The following is a 23824-nucleotide window of genomic DNA, read 5'->3' as shown; positions in this document are numbered from 1 at the left end:
AAGCACAAAAAATGAATGTATAGTACACAAGAGTAAATACAAGCAAGTGTTCGTTTGTTAGTCACCAACAGCACAGCAGCTCCAGACAATCAATGACACTCAAACCCAGTGTTGCTCACGTGTAAATTGGAATTAAAGCAGCCTCCGTGTCTGCCCGATTAGCTCTCTCCAGTGCTGGAAAGCTTTTCTAATATTAACGCATGTCCTAAAGCGCTTGCCCAGTCATAAACCTTCATTCCAGTGATCTCACTCTTGCTTGTTCTCTCTCCTCGACCGTCATACGCCCCCTGATGCTGATTGGTTACATGTTTGTGGTTGGTGTCAGCCGAACTTCCAAACAGTGTTTTTGGAAAACTACTTACCCCACATTTAAACATTTATTTAAGCATTTATAATCTAAAGTAAAAAATGCAGTTATTAATTTAGTTTTGTTAGGTAAATTTGTAGTAGTGATTATTTGATGGCTGGAAGTTTAGCTCATTTGGCAGATATTTAAGTAACTCCAGCTTAAGTAACTCCACTAATTGTTTGTGTGTGTATTTATTGCCTGGTTGTGTGTGTGTGTATGTGTGCATGAGTTTCTGTGTTACTCACTGCAGGGAAGGTCAAAAGTGTAACGGCTGTGCAGCCCAGTTGACTGTCTACACAGAAAGCAGTGTTTCCTAAAGGTGCAGCACCAGTGTGCTGCAATGCAGCATGCATAAACAGTGGGAACAGGGAAATTGTTTCACTTAAGAATGTGTGCGCAGTGTGATCACGTTGCAGGCTCAGTGTCTGTCAAATTTAAACATGTTCAGCATTTCTTTTGTGGTTCACTTAAAAGATTGCTTTCTCTCTGGAGAGAACATCTCATCAAGTATTTAGCCACCATTGTAATTTTCACAGGTTTGCATATGTAATGAGGTGGGATCTGTTTATTAGTATGAAACTAAAGCAGGGGAACCAAAGATCATACTCCGCATTCAGACATTCTGTAGACAGCCGTAATGTTTGTGTCTTTATAACTATTGTTGCTTCTCTTTTATACACCCCGCAGCCTTTAATATGGCTCAGATAGATCTTTAAAATTAAACTTGAGAAATGCAGATTGTGCTTTGCATTGACTGGTTTTACAAGAATTGGCAGTTAAAATGCCCCCCAAAAAATCTAGCATTAACCATCATTTCAATCTGCCTGATAGTTGAGATTTGCAGTAATTGCGACAAAATATGTAGTAAAAATTAACCAAATTAAATTTATGATTAGATGTTCAAGATTTCTAGGCGTTTCACTCAGTTACTTTGACGCGAATGTATATTGCATGTTGTATTGAATAATGTTTACTGTTTTATATCAGGGTTTGTGTCGTGATTTTGTGATTGACAGTTCTGCAAATGTAGGATGGCAGACCGCATCTCTGTCAGCCCAACAGCACAATATACGACAAGGCATGCAATGACAATAGACGACACACAGCAAGACCAAAAGTGTGATTACGCTTTTTAAAAGTTTGATTTCAGTCAGACTAAAAGAATAATTTATCTTTTTTTTTTAATCCTTTAGGCCATCTGCAATTGCACCAAGTTGGACTAACAGACCTAAATTAGTCAATTGTAGCTCGACTTTGTCCAGCATTTTATTGTTTGGTATACGTTCCTGTGTGTGGGGGGTCATCACCTTGACAAATAAAGTGTTGTGGTTAATACTTCTATTGTATTTACTGCCATAATCTCTGACCCATGCAGGCATGGATAGACACCCACAATAAATCAGATAGAAACCCAGAGATGTCGCATTAGTTTTCTAAATAAGAACTAATGGCAGCTATGTAATCCTTACTCGATGCTGCTCGCCCAGCCACACGGATGTTGCTTTTGGATTCATCTTGCACGTCGACTGATAATATAAACCTCTTACTGCTTTGGCTGGTCAGCCACGTGGTCATACGTTTACCAGTGGCTTAAGAAAGACAGGACAGGGCTGTTACATGACAGAAAAAGCCCCTCGGAGCAGCTGTCTGAAATGTTCCAGTACATGGGACACACACCAAAACATGTCTTTTGGCATTATCTAACAAAACTGTGTGATTTGTGATGATAGATAGATCTTTTTCTAGATAGATTTTTTAAACAAAACAAAAAAAGTGATTCTCAATTTATACAGAATCATGCAGCTCTAGATTGATTGGTTGGTTGATTGATTGATTGATTGATTGATTGATTGATTGATTGATTGATTGATTGATTGATTGATTGATTGATTGATTGATTGATTGATTGATTGATTGATTGATTGATTGATTTTTGTTTGGGTTGAAAAGTGAAATGGTCTTTGGATAATAATTTTGGACTTCACCTTAGACAGTGAAATGGAGAAGATGTCCACTTAGTAATGGCCCTATCTTGTGTTTCTCCACCATCTGTTGTGTCCAGAGGGAGGAAGACAGTGATGGTGAAAGGGTGAAGACCAAATCAGAACTCTTAGGGGATGGATGGATGGATGGATGGATGGATGGATGGATGGATGGATGGATGGATGGATGGATGGATGGATGGATGGATGGATGGATGGATGGATGGATGGATGGATTTACACAACACAAAATACACAAAATACATAGTTATATGTATTGCACTAAGTGGACATATTGCACACAATATACTGCATGGATATTATTTCATTAACATACAGTACTGAATTGCACACAATATAGGATCAAAAAAAGAATTAAATTGAGGATTGTGAACGTGATGTTAAGAGTTTGGGTCTATGAAACCCCTAGTGGTTGAGTTGGTCAGACTGCAGGCAGAAGGCTGGAAATAAAAGGCTGATTCACAGTCATTCATTCTACCTGAGTGCTGCTCACTCTCTCTCTCATTCAGTGGCCTGTTATTTCTGATAATCATAAGCTTTCAAAGCAGAACAATGTTTCCATCATTCCATCTCTCTTCAGCAGCAGTACATGATTGCAACTGTCATACAACATGACGTGTTGAAATGGGAGTAATTTAAAGGCATAGACAATGGACCGCACTGCCATGAAAGTCCAGAACCATCAGTAACAATTCGATCAAATGAAGCTTCCACAGTTCTTTTGTCTCCTCATCAAAATAAACACTCAAGGCTGTTTCTCAGGACTGACGGCTGTTCGTAGAAAGTTTCGTAGAGATGAGCGCTATTATGCTCGGACTGATGAATGCTATTATGATCAGGACTGGAATGGAGAACCCACAGAATGACAGCTAAGTTTTAATTCTCAAGCTCACTGTATACAGTAAAAAATGTTGGGTTGTTTTTTTTTTTTACCCAACCATTGGGTTAAAAATAACCCACAGTTGGGAAGGTGCTATGTTAACCCATAGTTGGGTTACTTGTTGGGTTATTTTTAACCCAACATTTTTTAGTGAGTAACAATGTGCATAATACCATACTACCACAATCACCTCCTATCCTTTTTGCACTTTGTATATAATTTCATTACTGTATACATTTTTATGTATGCACAAAATATCCAGATAATCAGCTACATTAGTGTTGTATTACCAGTACGGGGGTAACACATTACAAGTAACGCAAGTTATGTAGTCAGATTACTTTTTTCAAGTAACTAGTAAAGTAATACATTACTTTTAAATTATCAAAAAAATATCTGAGTTACTTTTTCAAATAAGTTACGGACGTTACTTTGTTTTCCCATTTATTGACTGTCACCTCTCCTGTCCCCATGTTGAGGGAATTCAGGAGTGAAGAGGCGTTGTGTGCGCTGTGTAAACATGATGCTTATTCTAGACTAGTTGTAGACTAAATGTGAGCATACATTTACTCATTTATTTCTTCTCCTGCATCCTGTTCTGTAATCCAGAATGGCAGCACATTGCAGGCTGAAAGGTTTGTTTGAGCTGCGCCCTCTACTGTACAGGCATGAATTTGCATTTCCTTCAGACTGAGGCTTATTCATTTCACTTTTGGCGTAAAAGAGCCTTTACATTTGCCAAAAATTGAATTTTTTTGTCGTTATAAAAACAAACAAACAGCCCAGAGCACAAAAGTAATGTAACACATTACATTCCATAAAAGTAACTAAGTAATGCAAAAGTTACTTTATTATGGGAGCAATGCAATATTGTAATGCATTACTTTTAAAAGTACCTTTCCCCATACAGTAATACAGTCAAAGCACAGCATGGAATACTGCATCCCTTAATGCAGTGTGTGCTAATTAATATTTTTAACCAGTATTTTTGTCTTGTTTTCCAGAAAAAATATATATTATTATTTTCATGCATGCATGCAATTGGCAAATTGTTTTTCTTGTTTTTTGCTTAAATACATCAAAATTGATTTCATGATTACTTTAAATATGAAATCAATTAATTTCTTAAAAAAAAAAAAAAGAAAAAAACAATCGCAAACAAAGTGCTTAGACATAATTCATAGGAGGTATGTTCTTATTTTTAAGACAAGTGAATAAAGTCAGATACATACAATTCGAATAAAATTGCAGCTCCTGTTCTGAAACTAATTAATATGAGGCAGTCATCTGCACCTCTTTCCTCTCTGGTTCTGTATGCTTGGATGGTTTTATCCTGGCTCACTTTCTGGAAGCAAACAGATGTCCCACCTGAGCCCGAACATTACGGGAATTTCAAATGGGCATGTGGATTACGGCTCAGTTCAAACATCGGTCTTCTCTGCACTTTTGAATGAATGAACTATTGAACTGAATCTTAATGCTGCTTTTGCTGGGCTATGCCATTCTGATTCTGCAAATATTCAGGTCTCTGTTCAATAAATCTATGATGAACATGATTATTTAAGTTTTAACTCCCTTTTTTGGTATTACAAGAACAAACTAGTCCAGTTTTCCTTTCCATCGCTCGCAATCTCGATTGCTCCCAGCCCAGATTGTGCACAGTCACGCCAGCATGATGCCTGCTGACTCTGTGTGGCAGCTGATGGGATGTGAGGGTGACGTTTTCACGCCAGCTGCCCTGTGCCAGCGCAGACCGACTGGTGGATGGGAGGTGTTGGAGTGGAATGTGTGAAAATCCACGGGTCGACCCAGAAAAAAAACGCCAGGAGCCCAGACCACCATCTGAACCAAGAGTCCACCCATATGAGCCATTAAAGGCCATGCTGTAAATCTCTTCTGAACTCCTCATGTTGCCCGTAGCTTACAGATTTTAAGCAGCAAATGTTTCATAAATACGTGCTCCCCTGTGACCTCATCCCCCAGTGCCGACAGTGTAAGTCTGTGCAGATGTGCCCTGTTTCTGTCCACTCGTCCCTGCCAGCAGCAGCAGATGTCTAGTGAGGGTTGAACTGGTCACTGCACAGTGAGATGACTCCTATCAACACATACAGGTGCTGGTCATATAATTAGAATATCATCAAAAAGTTGATGTATTTCACTAATTCCATTAGAAAAGTGAAACTTGTATATTATATTCATTCATTACACGCAGACTGATAGTGACCAGACTTCCTGGTATACGGACCTCAGAAAACACAGTGGACCAACACCAGCAGATGACATGGCACCCCAAACCATCACTGACTGTGGAAACATTACACTGGACCTCAAGCAACGTGGATTGTGTGCCTCCCCTCTCTTCCTCCAGACTCTGGGACCCTGATTTTCAAAGGAAATGCAAAATTTACTTTCATCAGAGAACATAAGTTTGGACCACACAGCAGCAGTCCAGTCCTTTTTTTGTGTTTAAACACTTCTGACGCTGTGTGTTGTTCAAGAGTGGCTTGACACAAGGAATGCGACAGCTGAAACCCATGTCTTGCATACATCTGTGCGTAGTGGTTCTTGAAGCACTGACTCCAGCTGCAGTCCACTCTTTGTGAATCTCCCCCACATTTTTGAATGGGTGCGGTTATCCCTATTGCTTGTACACTTTTTTTCTACCACATCTTTTCCTTCCCTTCGCCTCGCTATTAATGTGCTTGGACACCGAGCTCTGTGAACAGCCAGCCTCTTTTGCAATGACCTTTTGTGTCTTGCCCTCCTTGTGCAAGGTGTCAGTGGTTGTCTTTTGGACAACTGTCAAGTCAGCAGTCTTCCCTATGATTGTGTAGCCTACAAAACTAGACTGAGAGACCATTTAAAGGCCTCTGCAGGTGTTTTGAGTTAATTAGCTGATTAGAGTGTGGCACCAGGTGTCTTCAATATTGAACCTTTTCACAATATTCTAATTTTCAGAGATACTGAACTTGGGATTTTCCTTAGTTGTCAGTTATAATAATCAAAATTAAAAGAAATAAACATTTGAAATATATCAGTCTGTGTGTAATGAATGAATATAATATAGAAGTTTCAGTTTTTGAATGGAATTAGTGAAATAAATCAACTTTTTGATGATATTCTAATTATATGACAGCACCAGTATACTAATGCTAAATATAAAGCGGTGTCCAAAAGTTTGCTTTTGGAGACTATAGTGAAAATGCTTTTTGATCAGATACTAATTTTTTATTATACATTATAATACTAATACACTTTTAATTGATTCTATGGGTTTAAAAACAGAAATATGAAGCTCAAATTTTTGCTCAAGCACTTTTTATTAATCGCATATTAATTTTTATTTTATTTTGTACAAAAATGGTTGACATAATTCCTGAGTTTGGAATTTTTTTTTTATTGTACAAAAGTTTGAGGTTGGTTTAGGATCTCTTATGTTCACCAAGGCTGAATTTGTTTGATCAAAAATACAGTAAAAACAGTAATATTATGATATATTATTTCAATTTAAAATAGCTGTTTTCTATTGGAATATTTTTTTAAATGTAATTTATTCCTGTGATGCAAAGCTGAATTTTTAGCATCATTACTCCATTCTTCATTGTCACATGATCCTTCAGAAATCATTCTAATATGCTGATTTCCTTATTATTGAAAACTGTTTTTGCTGCTTAATATTTTTGTGTTAACCGTGATGCATTTTTTTTTTTTTTTTTCAAGATTCTTTGATGAATAGGAAGTTATAAAGAACAGCATTTATTTGAAAGACAAATCTTTTGTATCATTATAAAGGTATTTACTGATAATTTTGATCAATTTAATGCATTCTTGCTGAATAAAAAAAAAAAAAAAAGAGTTCGCCCAGTTCATTGGAAAAATGATAAAAGAGCAATAGATAATAGGAAAAAACAATAGACAAATTCAGAAAATATATTTATCAACCTCTTTGTAGTCACATAACATAACATAACTTTTTTTTTTTTTTGGTTCTTTTTTTTTTTTTTTTTTAAATCTGTTTATCCACAACATGATAGATAACTTTGTTTTTCCATTGAGTTGAAATTGATTTCTCAATTGGTAATTGACTGTCACATCACAAAAGATATTCCTTGTTTTTGTGTGTGTTTGTTGATCATGAGATCTCAAGTGGTCTGAAGTGAGAGTTGTTCTGCTGACCTCCGACTCATTACAGTGTTTTAAAACAAATGAGTCTGACCTGATTCTGCTGTGGCTCGACTCCCTACAGAATCACAGCGCTCTCACTTCACCACAACACATAGGACGCAATCCAACCTATTTTTCTTTCCTCTCATTCTCTCTCCTCTGTGTTGTAATTCAGTTCAGTTTCCTGCTGAAATCATCAATGTTCTCCTCCAATCATATTTGCTCTCGGCTCACCGTCTCCACCAATAAGAGAGCAGGAGAGCAGGAGTGTGGCTAGCAACTGGAGAGTTATTGAGAGTCTGCGGTTAACTCAAGGCCTCAGGAACACAGTGTGTGTGTGTCACTAACACATAGCTTGAGAGATGAGCGCTGATTCAGCGAGAGAGAAGTCTGTTCGGGCGTCATATTTAGCTCAGTAATGAAACAGACGTATTCCTCTGAGATCTTCATAACTCCTCCGAGATATCAGCTCTTGTCTGCAGGTCGTTTCAGTAATATTGATGTATGTTGTGAAATGAATAGCAGCACCTCTGCTTGTTGTTGATTTACAGAGGCGCCCTGATAACAGCGCAACTGTCCCGCTCCACCCGCACATGCTGGTAAACGCCGTACGAATTGTTAAATCCCAGCGAGAATCATAAAGTGTTTCTGCTTGTTGTGTGCAATTTTTTCTGTTTTATAGTCAATTCAGTTAGAAACACAAAGGCAGTGTCTAGAGATGTAGCCGTAAAGTAATGTTTGCTGCTCAGTCATTGTAGACTTGTGCTTTTCATTGCATTTTTTACTTTGCTATATGCATTAAAATATTTAGAATTATATGCAATACTAAAACCTTTTTAAAAGCAGTATGCTGTATTGTTGTCACATAATCTCACTATGTTACATGAGGCCTCAAGTTGTCAAATTAGAAATAAATATGTAATTATATCAGTTAAGTAATAAAGTAAAAAATAGCAGTTATTTTTCAAAAATAAAGTATTTCTTGTAATGCAGTGTGCTTGATCTTCTTGTAAATGAAAGGTCAAGCCAAGTGCATTGCATTGTGTTTACAGTATTCCATTCTGTGTGCTGAATTTGCCAAAATAAAGTCTGTATGAATTGAGCAGTTTTGTCAAAATTTTCTGAAGAGACTCGATTGCTTTATGATGAACAGATTGAACTTAGGCTTTTATTCACATATAAACATTCATCGACGCACACGTTAGATATGATACAGTAAATGGAAACTCAAGCATGCTTGCTTGACATGCGAAAACCAATGAGGTTCATTCACGTATGTTACGCATCACGCTTGAGCTTTTACAAGAACCAATGAGGTTTGCTCTCATGCATCAAGATTCAGTTGAGCTTCTGTTTATGTTCTCAGATCAATGTTTAAATGTGAAGAAAAGCCTAAATTCGATCTGCTCATCATATAAAGCGACCATGTCTCTTCAGAAAATTTGGACTAAACCACTTGACTCATATAGATTAGTTTTACAATCACTTTATGAACTTTTTGAAGCAACAAAGTGGTAGTTTAAAACTTTAAATTAATAAATAAAATGTCATTTCATGGTGACTTTAAGCCTCACATGTTGCCATTTTGAATACTTTTTTTTTTTTTTTTTTTGCTTTTACACAGCAGTTTGCTAGACTCTATGTCCCAAAGATGTCACAGTTTTTTCCAAACGCACACAGTTCTCTCTCTCCTATGAGCTGATGCTGAGAAATCAGAGAAAGAGAGGAAAGAAGCCATGCAGGATAAAAAAAAAATGATGTCTCATCAGAAAATTTTGGCAGAAATGAAGCCTGCAAGCAAAGCGTTGTTCAGAATGACAGTCAGTTTGTAGAAAGATGACAGTTGTGCATCAGTATGTTATGTAACAGAGGGACTATCAGGTGAAGTAACCTCATGCGATTTGGTCTCACATGAACTCCAGTTCTTTTGTTTACACTGTATAGGTAATCAAACAGATGTTTCTCTTGTTTCTCTGTTGAAAGTGATCATCACATGTGACGCTTTACTAAGAAGAGCAGTGATGCTTTCAGTAAGTTTAGGAATCATTATCAGGTCACTCCCTGTTTAAATGTTGTTTAGAGCATGTGTGTTTTCCTGAGGTTGAATATAGTGACTATTATAAACCAAATAAATCCCAAAAACAGCCTGTAGCCTCTGGTATTAAACTTCAGCACGTTGAATTTTAATGCAACTCTGGCCAAATGTTTGTTCAAGCCCGGAGCTGTTTACTCCAGTGCAGACGCAGTTTATTTCACAGTACAGTTGGGAAGCTGCTTTATCACTTTACCTGCTCTATGCAACACAATTTCATGAAACACAACATGGTTCAGAAATATTATATTTTGATTCTTACACTCTAAAAAATGCTGGGTTAAAAACAACCCAAGTTGGGTTAATATGGACAAACCAAGCAAGTTGGGTTAAAGGGCACCTATTATGCCCTCTTTCACAAGATGTAATATAAGTCACTGGTCTGGTAAAGTTTCAGCTTAAAATACCCCACAAATTTGCCCCTATTTGGGGGTGAGCAAAAACATGCCTTTTACTATATTACTATATTGCTGGCTAAAAAAATAAATCCAAAATTGGTTGAAAAAAATGGCTGGGTGAAAACAACCCAATCCTTGGGATTGTCCATATTTAACCAAGCATTTTTTAGAGTGTAAGTGGTGCGTGCGTGTTTGTGTACTTGTACAACTATCTTTGTAAGGACCGGTTTGTGTTTTAGACCAGGTAAGGGTTAGACATTTTCTCACTTTCTGAGACCCCATTAAATGCCTGTTTGAGGCCTGTATGAGTTCATTTATTATTTTTTCAACTATTTATTTTGCTAGTTTTTGGACAGCGATTTGCTTTACTCTAGGAAGGCTAGCTTTACTCTAAAGTAACAACTTTTAATTATGAGTAGCATAAAGCACAACAAATTCTTGCTAAATTATTCCCCTCACTGTTTTCTATCAGTGTTGATCTCTTTCTATTCATGTAAAATATTAGTAAATATGATTTTCTTCAGATGTAGCATTGTGTCTCATTCTGTATTACATCCCTCTCCTTCGCTGACTCAATTAAGCTGTCAGCCGTTTGAAAAGCAGAAGACTGTCAAGGCCAGAGTCCCATAACTCTCTCATAAGAGCCATGTGTAAACGGCCAAGAGTACCCACAGGAGCTGCTTGTCTCCTCTAAATGACATGTCTTTCTCATGTCCTCATTGAGTTTCATTGCATGAAGTCTGGTCATGGTAATGGCACCCGATAGTAACTGTCACATTTGCTATTGAGGAGCGTTGGAGCGAGCGGCCGCGGCACTGACGTCAACCCTTCTCGCTGAGATGTTTGGTTCCCTGTGCACACCAGATCTGAGTTTCTCCAAGGCTCAAATCCATCTTTTTGAGTGAGATAAGCATGCTCTGGCTTTGCTCAAATTCCCTGTTGTTTATGCATCATTTGCCAAAGCATGTGACTACTATGCTTAATCTCCAAATGTCTGGCAATGCAACTCTCTGCATGAAGCATGAGGAAGAGGAGAACAAAATGCTCTTCCTCTCTCTCCTTTACACATTAGCTGAAAGATAAGAATCAGAGGTACTGTAACACACACACACACACACACACACAGATCTCCTTCTGCTCCCCTCCCACCATGTCCCCGTCGTACTCTGTTGGCCACGATAAAGAGCAGCCACGCTCATGGCCGCCATCAGCCGCCTGCCAAAGCATTTAATCTCTCTGCAATTTCCCACCACTCTGTTTTCCCGCTGATCCGCCCTACATCCTGTGAGTGGGGGGATTTGGGACAGAGGTGTGGGTGAATCTCATGAAGCCTGACCAGGTCATATATCACCCCAAACCAAAAGAAAGATAGATTTTTTTTTATTTTTTTTTTTAAATAAAATAAAAGTCTGCTTTTAGAGCTATTATGATTGTGTGCATTGTGACATTCATTGTGTGTTCATGACAATTAAGTATTTGTATCTGTGGTTCTCAGTACTGTAGTGCTCATTAAAGCCCAAAAAATATTGTTTAATTGCCTTATTACGGAATCTGCAAAAGGGGCAAGGGATCATTTTTAAAAAAAAATTGTATATAGTTATTTTTTAATAATCACACTAAATGAAATGTTTAAATTGATGGTTCTAGCTGATTTAAATGGAATGTTTATTTCATATATAGAATTATTGTTGATATTGGGGGTGTAACGAGATCTCGTGAGACTAAAATGTGACGAGATTTCTCGTCAAGGCGAAAAGTAGTCTTGTGATATTGCCATGACAGAGTGGTTAGGATGATAAGGAAAGAATATGCCACCGCTACGTTTGCATTACCCCTCTACTGTCGTTTTGCTTTGTATTTTAAAAATAAAAAACAATTTAAACCCCATTTAATTCAGTCAGATAACGGTCGCCGCCGCTCCATATTCACAGAGTATGTGCGATCACGAAAGTGAAAGTAAACGCGAGCGTATTGAAACGTGATTTCAATACCCCGCATTTTGAAAGCGGCTCCCTGATGAATGCAAATATCTCTCAATATGAAAGCTATTTTAGGCTGGGCAGTGTAGTTGTAGCCATCTCTTAGCTCTGTATCAAAGACAAATTTGGTCTTATTTTTATTGACAGAGTGCGATTATGGTTGCACTTAATGTAAAGTGTTACCATAAAAAAGAATAACAGTTTTCTCTTAATCTTATTAAGCACAAACAGTAAGGTTTCATTTTTTAACATTAGTTAATGCACTGTGAACTATCATGAACTATCAATGAATGACTATTTTTTATTAACTAACATACACAAAGATTAATAAATACTGTAGCAAATATATTGCTCATTGTTAGTTGATGTTGGTTAATACAATAATGTTAATAAATGACCTTATTGTAAAGTGTTAACATTTTTATTTATACTGTTTTTATTTCAGTGATCAGTTTGTGGAAAGGAGTGCAGCTAGGAGGTCAAAGGTTGTAGAAGCTCATAAATCATGTACAGTAAGGTCTGAAGAGACTGAAATCATACAGAAAAGAAGTCAGTCAGTTGAGTTAGTGGCAAAACCTTTTACAGTGCTTGAGTATTGTTGTCTTTTACTGCATATGATAATTCATACTCAGAAAGTAGAACTGAAATGACATTCATTACAAGATGATTAGTTAAAACATTTCAAATACACCTGCAGAATAATTTTCTAGTCATGTATTTCGCCATTGAGGATTTCTTAATAGTATGTGAAAGTCTCGTCTCATCTCGTGAACTCAATCTCGAATTTTAAAGTGAAATATGACATTTCCACTGAGGTAAAATAACATTGAGGGATTTAAAGTTAAAGGTTCAGTAGGTGTTTTGGGAAAATGCTAACTTTAGCCTGCTAGCGTTGAAAGTGTACATCCCACCCTCCCTGCAAATCGCCGTCCAAAGCCACGCCTCCTCCAAAACACATGAATGCGCACAGACCAGAAACAAGATGACCAGAGATAACATTATTGGATGACAATAATTTTACAAAGTACAGTGAGTAACAGTACTACAATAATGAACGTAAACATTTTAAAAACGGAATTAGACAATTCTAACATGACTAACTAGCAGCATTGAGCACAAAATAAACAACAGCTGTCTTTCTAACCAGAAAGGTGCAAAAATACAATGCAAACATTTTCAGAATATCAAGCGAAGGAACAACACAAAACTATCTTTCGTGCTAAGGCATGCACAATACCCGCAGGGACGCAGAGGGTGTTTTCATTCAAGGAAACATTTTCCTCATTGTTTGTAGCAAGACTCAGAAACAAATGGTCTGGTGGTGGTGGCCTTACGAATCCGTGCACCAAAGGTGTGGATGTTGTAGTTTGCTCTTAACTTTGAAAAACATAAAAATAGTTCCCGATTAGACACTGGGTGCTGCTGTCATTGAGCTAATTAGTAAAGGTACACAAACTGCATATGCTACATTTATGCCTTACTATCAAAACACATCAAAAATCGAATCATACCTGAAATACTGCAACCATGGCATCATCTTTCAGACACTTTGACTCCCGCAGTTGTCTCCAGCGTAGAGTTGTCAAAAGTGCTGACTTCGGTACCAAGCAGTGTTGTAGTCGAGTCACCAACTGTCGAGTCCGAGTCGAGTCTCGAGTCCCAGTGTTCGAGTCCGAGTCCAAGTCCGAGTCACCAAAGAAGAGTCCGAGTCGAGTCCAAGTCGAGTCACTATTACCAGAGTTCGAGTCCGAGTCGAGTCTCGAGCTCCCAGTGCCTACATGTCTCCACTCTGGGACCTTCAAAGAACTGATAAAATGTATTAAAGAGGTTCTACATTAAACAAAAATGATACCACTGTCATGATTGCAAAGGGAGTTTATTTACTGATTTGACATATACACTTTAACAGACACTTTGCAACTTTACGACGCCATCAAAAGCATGTGTTCAAAAGCATGTGTTTACTTCCATTGTTGTGAACGTGCATTTTACTGGGCACTGTATTTTAAAAATACTTAAAACGTAAAAATCAATACGATATGCCGAGAGAGAGAGAGAGAGAGAGAGAGAGAGAGAGAGAGAGAGAGAGAGAGAGCGTTTGTGAGTGAGTGACCGAGTGATTTAGCGTGAGTGCGTTTGTATGTGTTCAAGTGAATGTGTGTGTGACGGCACGCGACTGGTCAGAAAGCAACGTGTAACGTTAGTCTGACATGTTTCTTGTCCACGACACCACAGGATTTTAGGAGTCAAAATTGCGTAATCCATCTGACACAGTGAAAAAAAAAATTGTGTAATCTGACACAGTGACTATCGCAACAGACAAAAAAAAATCATGTAATCTGATCTGACACAGTGACTAGTAAATTATCAACATACAAAAAAATTGTGTAATCTGAACCAGACATTAGACATCGTCGACGTCTGATGCCAAATTGTCAAACATCGCCCAACCCTAGCTTCTTCTGTTTATTATCATATATGCATTAGTCAATAATAGTTTTTTTTAAAAGCTAACGTTAGCCAATGGAAAGCATTTTACTGACTTTTCTGGGTGCATCTGTGACAGGTGTCTGTTAAAGTTTGAAGTTGTCCCAGTCTTTTCCTCAATTGTGCAATTACACACACAACATTTAGCGCTGCTCTTTCCAGCATTAGATGCAAAATTCGTGTAGGCGAATTTCACGATCCGGGGCACATCTTTCTGCATTTTCCAAATTTGAACATTTAGCACGCGAATCATGCACGAGTGTAAAGTGAGTGACGTCAGTGAGTGTGTTGTCAAGAGAGCGAGCGGTAGCAGTGTCTGTGAGGGAAAAAATAGATCCCGGCCGGTCTTGGGCACGAAACCTTATATAATATTATATATAAACTTATATAATTTTTTATAACATATTTAGTCAAAAACAACGTGATGAATGCTCAAGTCCGATTTTATATATCCTCGAGTCCGAGTCCAAGTACGAGTCATCAGTCCGCGAGTCCAAGTCGAGTCACGAGTCGGCAGAATGGAGTCTCGAGTCGGACTCGAGTCCAAAGAATAGTGACTCGAGTCGGACTCGAGTCCGAGTCCAGGACTCGAGTACTCCATCACTGGTACCAAGTCACTACTGAAATTTTAAAAATGTGACGTTTTGAGCGCTGTTGAGTGAATTTGTAAACACACCTGATTGGTCATTGTGTTCACGTGCTCATCAGATATGCCTGTGATTGGTTTCAATCATCAACGCTTCAAAAATGTTGTAAATAGACATCAATGAAGCTCTTCACTGAGCGCTTATACAGATACACACGCGAGCGTTTGAAAGCAGGCGTCTATCGCAGACCAGTCTGCTGATAGACGCCTGCTTTTAAATGCACCCGCTCTCGCTTTCAAATTCAAACACCTCCGTGTGCTTTCAAACGCTTCAGTGCGTTGATCATTGTAGCCAATCACAGATATATCCGATGAGCATGTGAACACAGTGGCCAATCAGAGGTGTTTACGAATTTACTCAACAGCACTCAAAATGTCACATTTTTTAAATTTCAGTACTGATTGGTACCGAAGTCGGTACTTTTAAATTAGCTCTTTTATGATCCAGCCGTTTTTTAGACTTTAGCCTTTTCTAAGACTGTCTTTCTTTTTGTTCGATACTTTTCCAGTGCAGAGAACAGAGAACATTTTATGATCCTACACCTTCCACATGATATATTTATTAAAATACATTTAGACAGCTTAACATAGTGATTGCTATCAGGGTATTAGGAGACTTTCAACCAGCATAATGTTGTGTATGTTTTGTAACGCTGATGCATAAATATTATCCAGACACGTTTTCATGATATTCACCCTTATACCATGGCATCTGTCTTCCGGTGACCTTGCATAACCTCTACCGTCTTTTGCTCAGCAGCTTAGAAGGGTTTCCCGGTTCTGATTATTCTGACTTAGAAAACTGATTTTCTAATTATAGCTCGAGCAGTAAGCAGTGGTTTACGGCAGATGTTCAGTACCGATTTAGTGCAGTCTCTGCGTCTGTGAATCACATAATCTTCCCCTTAATTGAAGGAGAATGTTGTTTACATAAACACTCGAGCAGCGACGGCCGGTGCTGATGGTTAAAATACAGCTTCGGCATGAACACATTCTCCTAATCAGAGCAGAAGTCATGCGGCGAGGCGGCTGTGGTTATTGTTGTTTGAAAGGAGGCTGGTGCTTTGTTTACATATGGTGTTACGAAGGCTGAAAGCTGGCCAGACCCTCCTCTCCCCCTCACTGTCTTTCTGAGCTGTGAATAATAGATAAAGCCACAGTGATGATTGGCACCACATCTCGTCGGTATGGAGGAATGAAAGAGTGCCATGCCAGCTAGTTAATACTCACCCCACATCACAGCGAGAGCAGGACCTCTGCGATGACTCGCCATTTCTACCCTCATTTTCAATTCAAAAACTCCTGTTTTGCATTTAAATATCAACAGGAACATCTTAATGGAGAAATGAAAAGTGTCTGACTACAGGTGTATAATCACAATGAATCACAAACTAACAGCATGATTTTATCTTCTAGTGTTATTGATTCTCCGTTGATCTATTGAATCTTTGATTCATTGATCTACATTGTCCCACAAAAACTCTTTGAATTAATCTAATTTGTTTATTATCTCATTTATAATCACCCATTATACAATAAAGCAACAAAATCCTTCTCTGCTTCACTGTATTTTAAACTTCAAAAATATTCAGAATATAGTGTGACAAATAATGACATTTGGTTGCCAAGCTAATTGGATTTAACAAATTTTATCAATACTTTTTGGTGTAATATTATATTTATTATAGTCAACATCTTTCTCACTTTTAACCCTCTGTTGCTGTTCTGTAATTTATTTTTATTTATTTATTTTACTTTGTCTGAATGGTTGTTGTAATTAAAATACAGTTGTAATGTTCAAGGTCAAAAATGACCGCATTGGAAATGAATGGGAGACTAATTTCAACTATTGGAAATTTTTGGTAATGCACAAACAAATTCTTACTGAAAGCACAATTTTTGAGATATCAACCTCAAATTTTGGAACACAGCTTGTTTAGATTTATCAGATTTATTAGATTTTTTTTTCTCACAGTTTTAGAGTAAAATGTGTTTTGGCAAATATATATTTTGTATATCATTTTAAAATGATATTTTTAAGCATTTTTCACAACAATAAATGTAAACTTGTATAACTTATTTCAAGTTCATGTTTTTTAAACTTTTTTCACTTTAGCAATAATCTGCCAAGTGTCATCTTGAAAAAAAGAAAAAAAAAAAACTTTAGTCTGTCTCTAAAGCATTTTAGATTTCTGACAGTTTAAAGGTGCCCTTGAATGAAAAATTTAATTTATCTTGCCATAGTTAAATAACAAGAGTTCAGTACATGGAAATGACATACAGTGAGTTTCAAACTCCATTGTTTCCTCCTTCTTGTATAAATCTCATTTGTTTAAAAGACCTCCGAAGAACAGGCGAATCTCAACATAACACCGACTGTTACGTAACAGTCGGGGTGTACGCCCCCAATATTTGCATATGCCAGCCCACGGTCCCAACATTATCATTATGAAAGGCATTAGACAAGGGCAGAACGTCTGGATGTGCACAGCTGAATCAACAGACTAGGTAAGCAAGCAAGGACAACAGTGAAAAATGGCAGATGGAGTAATAATAACTGACATGATCCATGATAACATGATATTTTTAGTGATATTTGTAAATTGTTTATCTAAATGTTTCGTTAGCATGCTGCTAATGTACTGTTAAATGTGGTTAAAGTTACCATCGTTTCTTACTGTATTCACAGAGACAAGAGCCGTCACTATTTTCATTTATAAACACTTGCAGTCTGTAATTCATAAACTTCATTCTTTATAAATCTTTCTAGCAGTGTGTAATGTTAGCTTTAGCCATGGAGCATAGCCTCAAACTCATTCAGAATCAGTGTAAACAATATAACAGTATACAATACTCACATAATCCGACGCATGCATGTCGCATGCATGACGAACACTTTGTAAAGATCCATTTTGAGGGTTATATTAGCTGTGTAAACTTTGTTAAGGCACTGTTTAAGGCAAGCGCGATCTCTGTGGGCGTGGACCACGGGATTTAAAGGGGCCACAGCATAAATCAGCGCGATTATAATGATGCCCCAAAATAGGCAGTTAAAAAAATTAATTAAAAAAAAATCTATGGGGTATTTTGAGCTGAAACTTCACAGACACATTCAGGGGACACCTTAGACTTATATTACATCTTTTAAAAACATAATCTAGGGCACCTTTAATTTGGAAATTTCGTTTTTCAGGTCCTTGCTCAAAAAGAGAATAAATGGATTATAACTACTGCATAAATAATTTAGTACAATATAATCCCCTAAAAATATAAAAACATTATTGAATTAAAATATAGTATGATCATTTCATTGAAATAAAAAAAAAAGTCATTTTTAAACTTTAAAGTTAATCGCTGTACATTCAGCCTACTGTTTGACTGTTTTGTTGGATAGGTATTCTAAATGTTTTTGAGCTGGTTGAGATAGGCCCTTGTAGAAAGTCTTGCCAACTGGCTTCAGTTTTCTGGTTGACTTGCTGCTTTGTGTTGTCTAACTAACTAGTTCTTGTTTTTGTTGGGCTTCCTTAACCGTGTAATCTTGCCGGCCGGTGTTTGTCTTCTGGGTGATTGCACATATTATGCAATGGTGAGTTGGTTTGAGAGAGAGACCGAGAGAGGGAGGGAACCACACCTGGGGTCTGTCATCAACATGCAGACAGAGGTGCTGTAGGCTGTATTGTGAGCTGTTTATTTAGACAGGTGTCTAAATGACATGCCCACACACATCTGTTTTGGGAGAATTTAATGTCGTAAAGTTTTTTTTGAACTGAAATAGGAAATGCAGCTTTAAAGGTAGGGTAGGCCGTTTCGGAGAGGCTAGCAATAGCAAGCTAGCCTTTGAAATTCTAGTATCCCACCCTTCCTTCAGAGCGCTATCCAAAGCCACGCCTCCTCCAAAACACATAAACGCGCACAGCAGAGTCTGCAAAGCATCACAAGAGATGGTGTTAAATTATCTCATGTCTCAAAGCACATACCATTAAAATAAAAATGAAAGTAAACATCTAACAGAGCACTAACTTGTGCAACCTGACTGCTGCAGATTCATTTCGGCGTTGATAGTGTTGACATAGAAATGCATAAATCTGAGTCTGAGGATATGAACAGCTCCGGGTAGATTGTCACAGGTTGCCGTCTTGTAATTAGGGTCACGGCATGGCGTGAACGCAGCATATGTTCGTTGTTTTGGTTCAGACGGATCTTTAAAAGTTTGTTTGCGGAGCTCTGTGAATGTGTGTCTACAACTCTGCATAATCTTACACAGCGCGCTGATGACGTGTGATGTCTGCGTGAGCAGGTGCGTGGAGGTATGGAAATATGTAGACAGGTAGAACATTGTATCATTGCATTCAGACCTAACATTTTTTGGTCCTGAGACACACAATATATATGTACATATTTTAATATTTAGACCACTTCTATTATTGATTGCAATCAGGATGTGAGGAGAGTTTCAACCAGTATAACAAAAAGTGTTTTTTAAAAAATTGCCTACACTACCTTTAAATCTAAATTTAGATTAAATTTGGTCTTGATCCCATTATTGATCATTTTTCTTCCCTAATATTTTATTGTCCCCTTTCTATGGGCTCTGCCAATACAAAAGGAATAAAATAAATAAATGTCTTTTTTTGTTTGTTTGTTTGTTTTTTATTATTTTGTTATTTTATTCTTGCTTGGTATGCCCCCCCCCCCCTCCCCCCATTATATTATTTCTATTAATTGTTTTATTTTTAGCTAAGCAGTTTAAAGGTGCCCTAGAATCTTAAATTGAAATGGAAATCACATACAGTGAGTCTCAAACTCCATTGTTTCCTCCTTCTTGTGTAAATCTCATTTGTTTAAAAGACCTCAGAAGAACAGGCGAATCTCAACATAACACCGACTGTTACGTAACAGTCGGGATCATTAATATGTATGACCCCAAAATTTGCATATGCCAGCTCATGTTCAAGGCATTACACAAGGGCAGTCAGTATTAACGTTTGGATGTGCACAGCTGAATCATCAGACTAGGTAAGCAAGCAAGGACAATAACGAAAAATGGCAGATGGAGCAATAATAACTGACATGATCCATGATAACATGATATTTTTAGTGATATTTGTAAATTGTCTTTCTAAATGTTTCGTTATAATGTTGCTAATGTACTGTTAAATGTGGTTAAAGTTACCATCGTTCTTACTGTATTCACAGAGACAAGAGCCGTCGCTACTTTCATTATTAAACACTTGCAGTCTGTATAATTCATAAACACAACTTCATTCTTTATAAATCTCTCCAACAGTGTGTAATGTTAGCTTTAGCCATGAAGCACAGCCTCAAACTCATTCAGAATCAAATGTAAAAATCCAAATAAATACTATACTCACATGTCGGATCATGCAGTATGCATGACTAACATCTTGTAAAGATCCATTTGAGGGTTATATTAGCTGTGTAAACTTTGTAAATAGTCACTGTATTATAGTCGAGAGCTCGGGGGACAGGGAGCTCGCAATTTAAAGGGACCGCAGCCTGAATCGGTGCATAGTTAATGATGCCCCAAAATAGGCATTTAAGAAAATTAATTTAAAAAAATCTATGGGGTAATTTGAGCTGAAACTTCACAGACACATTCAGGGGACACCTAAGACTTATATTACATCTTCTAAAAACTGGTTCTAGGGCACCTTCAAAGGTTATGAATAGGTTATTTATTTATTATTTATTTATTTATTTATTTATTTATTTACAATATATGACCAGTAGGTGGCACAGTTTTAAAGCTTTATAGTGACCCCCTTTGTAATGTTCTTATATCACTTACCAAACTGGGATTTTAATGAACATCTAAACTTTCAGCACTCTGCATTTTTTTCTTTTCTTTTTCTTTTTTTTCCCCAGCAAATTTGATTAAGCTTACAGTTACCAATAAAAGTGTGTTATTCCCATTTTAAATCTATTTCACAGAAACAATAAATGCAGAAAACAATAATGCAGAAATGTGAAAGTCTGCAGATTTCATCTTACTCTTATCTGGCTCTTTTACTCACAACACCACATGCTGTTTATGTGATCAGGTCCTTCGATTCTTCATGCTGGCAGCGTTTCCAGATTGACAAGATGTTGGACAGGATTCCTGGGAATGTTGTTTTGCTTTTTCAGGCATTTGTCTCAATTATAGATTGAGATAGAAGGTGAAGATGACTGACTGTGAGAGCAAACAATAAACTGATCTTGACTCCAGTGATCTGCCTCTCCTTCTTTAGCTTCATACCTGTTTAAAAGCAAATCACTTTAAAGATTAAACATTTGCCCTGAGCTAAGGAATCAAACTGTTTTTGTTCAGTAGAGCTTTAATCCAAAAATGACTTTTTTGAATAATGCAGCATTTTACAGTTGCAGATAAATTTGAGAACTTGAAGGCAAATTTACCACACCATGCAGCGTTTCCCTTTTTAAACTGCACAATTTAGAGTTATAAAGTGAATTACAATGAAACCAAATGCATGTGCTATATGCCCTACCAGACTTAATTTCCTTTTCATTTGCAAAAACACCATGTTGTGAGTTTTTAAATCATATTCTTTGAAGTACTTAAAAGTTCCATGTAAATATGAATATATGTAATAACATAGTACCATAGTTTCACCATCTTAAATCATCACCGAATACCATAAAACCCCCATAGTGTTGTAAATGTCACATATCTTATAAAACAGAAGCTAGTTTTATTCACAGAGCTGTTGTACGATACACAACACATTTCCAGCAGATGAAGCTGTGTTTCTGAAGAACAGACATTTACAGTCTAATAACCCAATAGAAAGAAACGGTTCTATTTTTAAATATCATGAGAGTTATGTGTCAGAGTTCAGTCACATATTGTGCTCTTCAAGAATCTGGGTCAAAATGTCACCTGTTGCCTCCATCTGTTGGCTTTTTTACAGATGCATGATACTACAATAATAGACTGGGGAAAAAAAAGTTATTCTCATGAAGATCTAATTGACGTAGACCCCATTTTTAGGTGGAATTAATAATGACAGGCCTTTAGCAGCACAAAAACATATGCATTCTCATACACAATCTCCAATGGTCCATAAAGGCCAATGTCAGATCAGTGTGTTAGAATTTGAATATTTGATAAGTGACGTGCTGTAATCAGGTGTCCGTCGGTGCAGTGTGAATTGGCCTTAAGTTTTCAAACACTGCTTGATGTAGTTTGAAGGATCATTGAGTTGTGTGTGTCTCCTGTGCTGTTTCCTCTCAGACTGAAGAAGAAGTCCCAGTCGGTGGATATCGCCTCTCAAAGTTTTCCAGCGCGGCTCATCCCAAGTCTGTCCTTAAACAGATCTTCACCACCTGCTGCCAAGACAACCACATCTGAGGTGCAAGAAAACAACACCACCAATTCCCAGCGCCATGTTCCGCGGTGCAGTGACCTGAAGCGAGGATACACCATAGGTAAATGAGCATTTGACTCTCTTGAGTGTGGCACGATTGTGTGTGTGTGTGTGTGAGTGTGTGTGTGTGTTTCTGCATCTCATATGCTTTATCTCTGTATTTATGTTTGCATGAAGATGTTCACTTTGGATGAGTGAAAGTTAGTTCTGATAGCCTCTTCTCTCCTCTTGGTCTCTTTTAGTTCTCAGCTCTTTCACCTTATTCTCAACTTTGTCTCACTTTCTCCTCTTTTTCTTCTAATACTCTCATGTCAACTCTCATCTTTTTCTCCTCTCATTCTCCTCTCTCTCTGTTTCCTTGTTCTAATCTCTGTATCCTCTCTTTCTCCCCATCTTCTCTTTTTTCCTCTCCTTGTCATCTTTTTCTCCACTTTTTCTCCTTGATCTCATGTGTATATCTCCACCCTTTCTTTTCTTTCACCTTTCTTTCTCATCTATCTCATCTCTTTCTCTCAGATCTCCCCCAAATCTGTCTCCATAGTTTGACATCTTCATCTCTTTCTCCTCTCATTCTCCACTCTCTCTTCTCTCTCTTTCTTCTCCTATTTTCTCCTCTTTTTCTTCTAAATCTCAACTTGTTCATGTCTCCATAGTTTCTCCTCTCTTTCTCCACACCCTCTTTTTGTTCTCTACTATCTCTTCTCTTTCTCCCATCTCAACTTTTTTCTCTTTCTCGTCTATCTCATCTCTTTCTCCTAGATCTCACCTCTTTTTCATGTCTCATGGTTTCGTTTCCATCTCTTTCTCCTCTCATTCTCCACTCTCTCTCATTTTTTTTTATCTCTGTCTCTTCTCTTTTTCCACCGTCTCCTCTTTTCTCCTATATCTCACATCTTTTCCATATGTCAGTATAATTTCTCCTCTCATTTTCCACAATCTCTTTGCTCTCATCCTAGATCTCGCCTCTTTTTCATATCTGTCTCCAGTTTCTCTTCTCGTTCTCCACCATCTCTTTTTGCTCTCATCCATCTTCTCTTCTCATTCTCCACTCTTTCTCTTTGCTGTCATCTCTTTTCTCTTTCTCCTATCTCATCTTTTCCCTCTATTTTTCATGTATCTCACCTCTTTCTCCCCTCATTTTGTCCTTGATCTCTCCAAGATCTCTTTTTCCTATCCATCCCCATTCGTTCTTCTCTTGTTCTCCACTCCATCATTTGCTCTCATCTCCATCTCCTCTTTTTCTTTCATTTAGTCTTTGCATTACTATCTACTTCTCATCTTTCTTCTGTGTCTCATCTTGTCTCCTCTTTATTTTCTGTTTCCAACAAACATACAATAATACCATACTTAAAAGCTTTTCTCTGTGTGTCTTCCAGCATTCAGAGTGAGTGCTCAGATCTGTCAATAAGTCTGATTTCTAGTGTGGGTTTGTTGGGTT

General features: G+C 37.5%; 1 protein-coding gene across 2 annotated transcripts in view; it reads left to right on the top strand.

Moving 5' to 3' along the window:
• The window catches only part of oxr1a (oxidation resistance 1a), a 196086-nt gene that overhangs the window by 62159 nt on the left and 110103 nt on the right, over positions 1–23824 (top strand). For both annotated transcript variants that reach the window (XM_067410617.1, XM_067410632.1), the window contains exon 3: positions 22254–22447. In XM_067410617.1, the coding sequence (XP_067266718.1) occupies positions 22254–22447 (194 nt within the window). The remainder of the gene's footprint in view (positions 1–22253; positions 22448–23824) is intronic.

Source organism: Chanodichthys erythropterus, chromosome 2 (assembly GCF_024489055.1).
Source record: "Chanodichthys erythropterus isolate Z2021 chromosome 2, ASM2448905v1, whole genome shotgun sequence".
Taxonomy (NCBI): Eukaryota; Metazoa; Chordata; class Actinopteri; order Cypriniformes; family Xenocyprididae; genus Chanodichthys; species Chanodichthys erythropterus.
The sequence above is the reverse complement of the archived record's forward strand: the minus strand, read 5'-3'. Positions and strand labels throughout refer to the sequence as shown.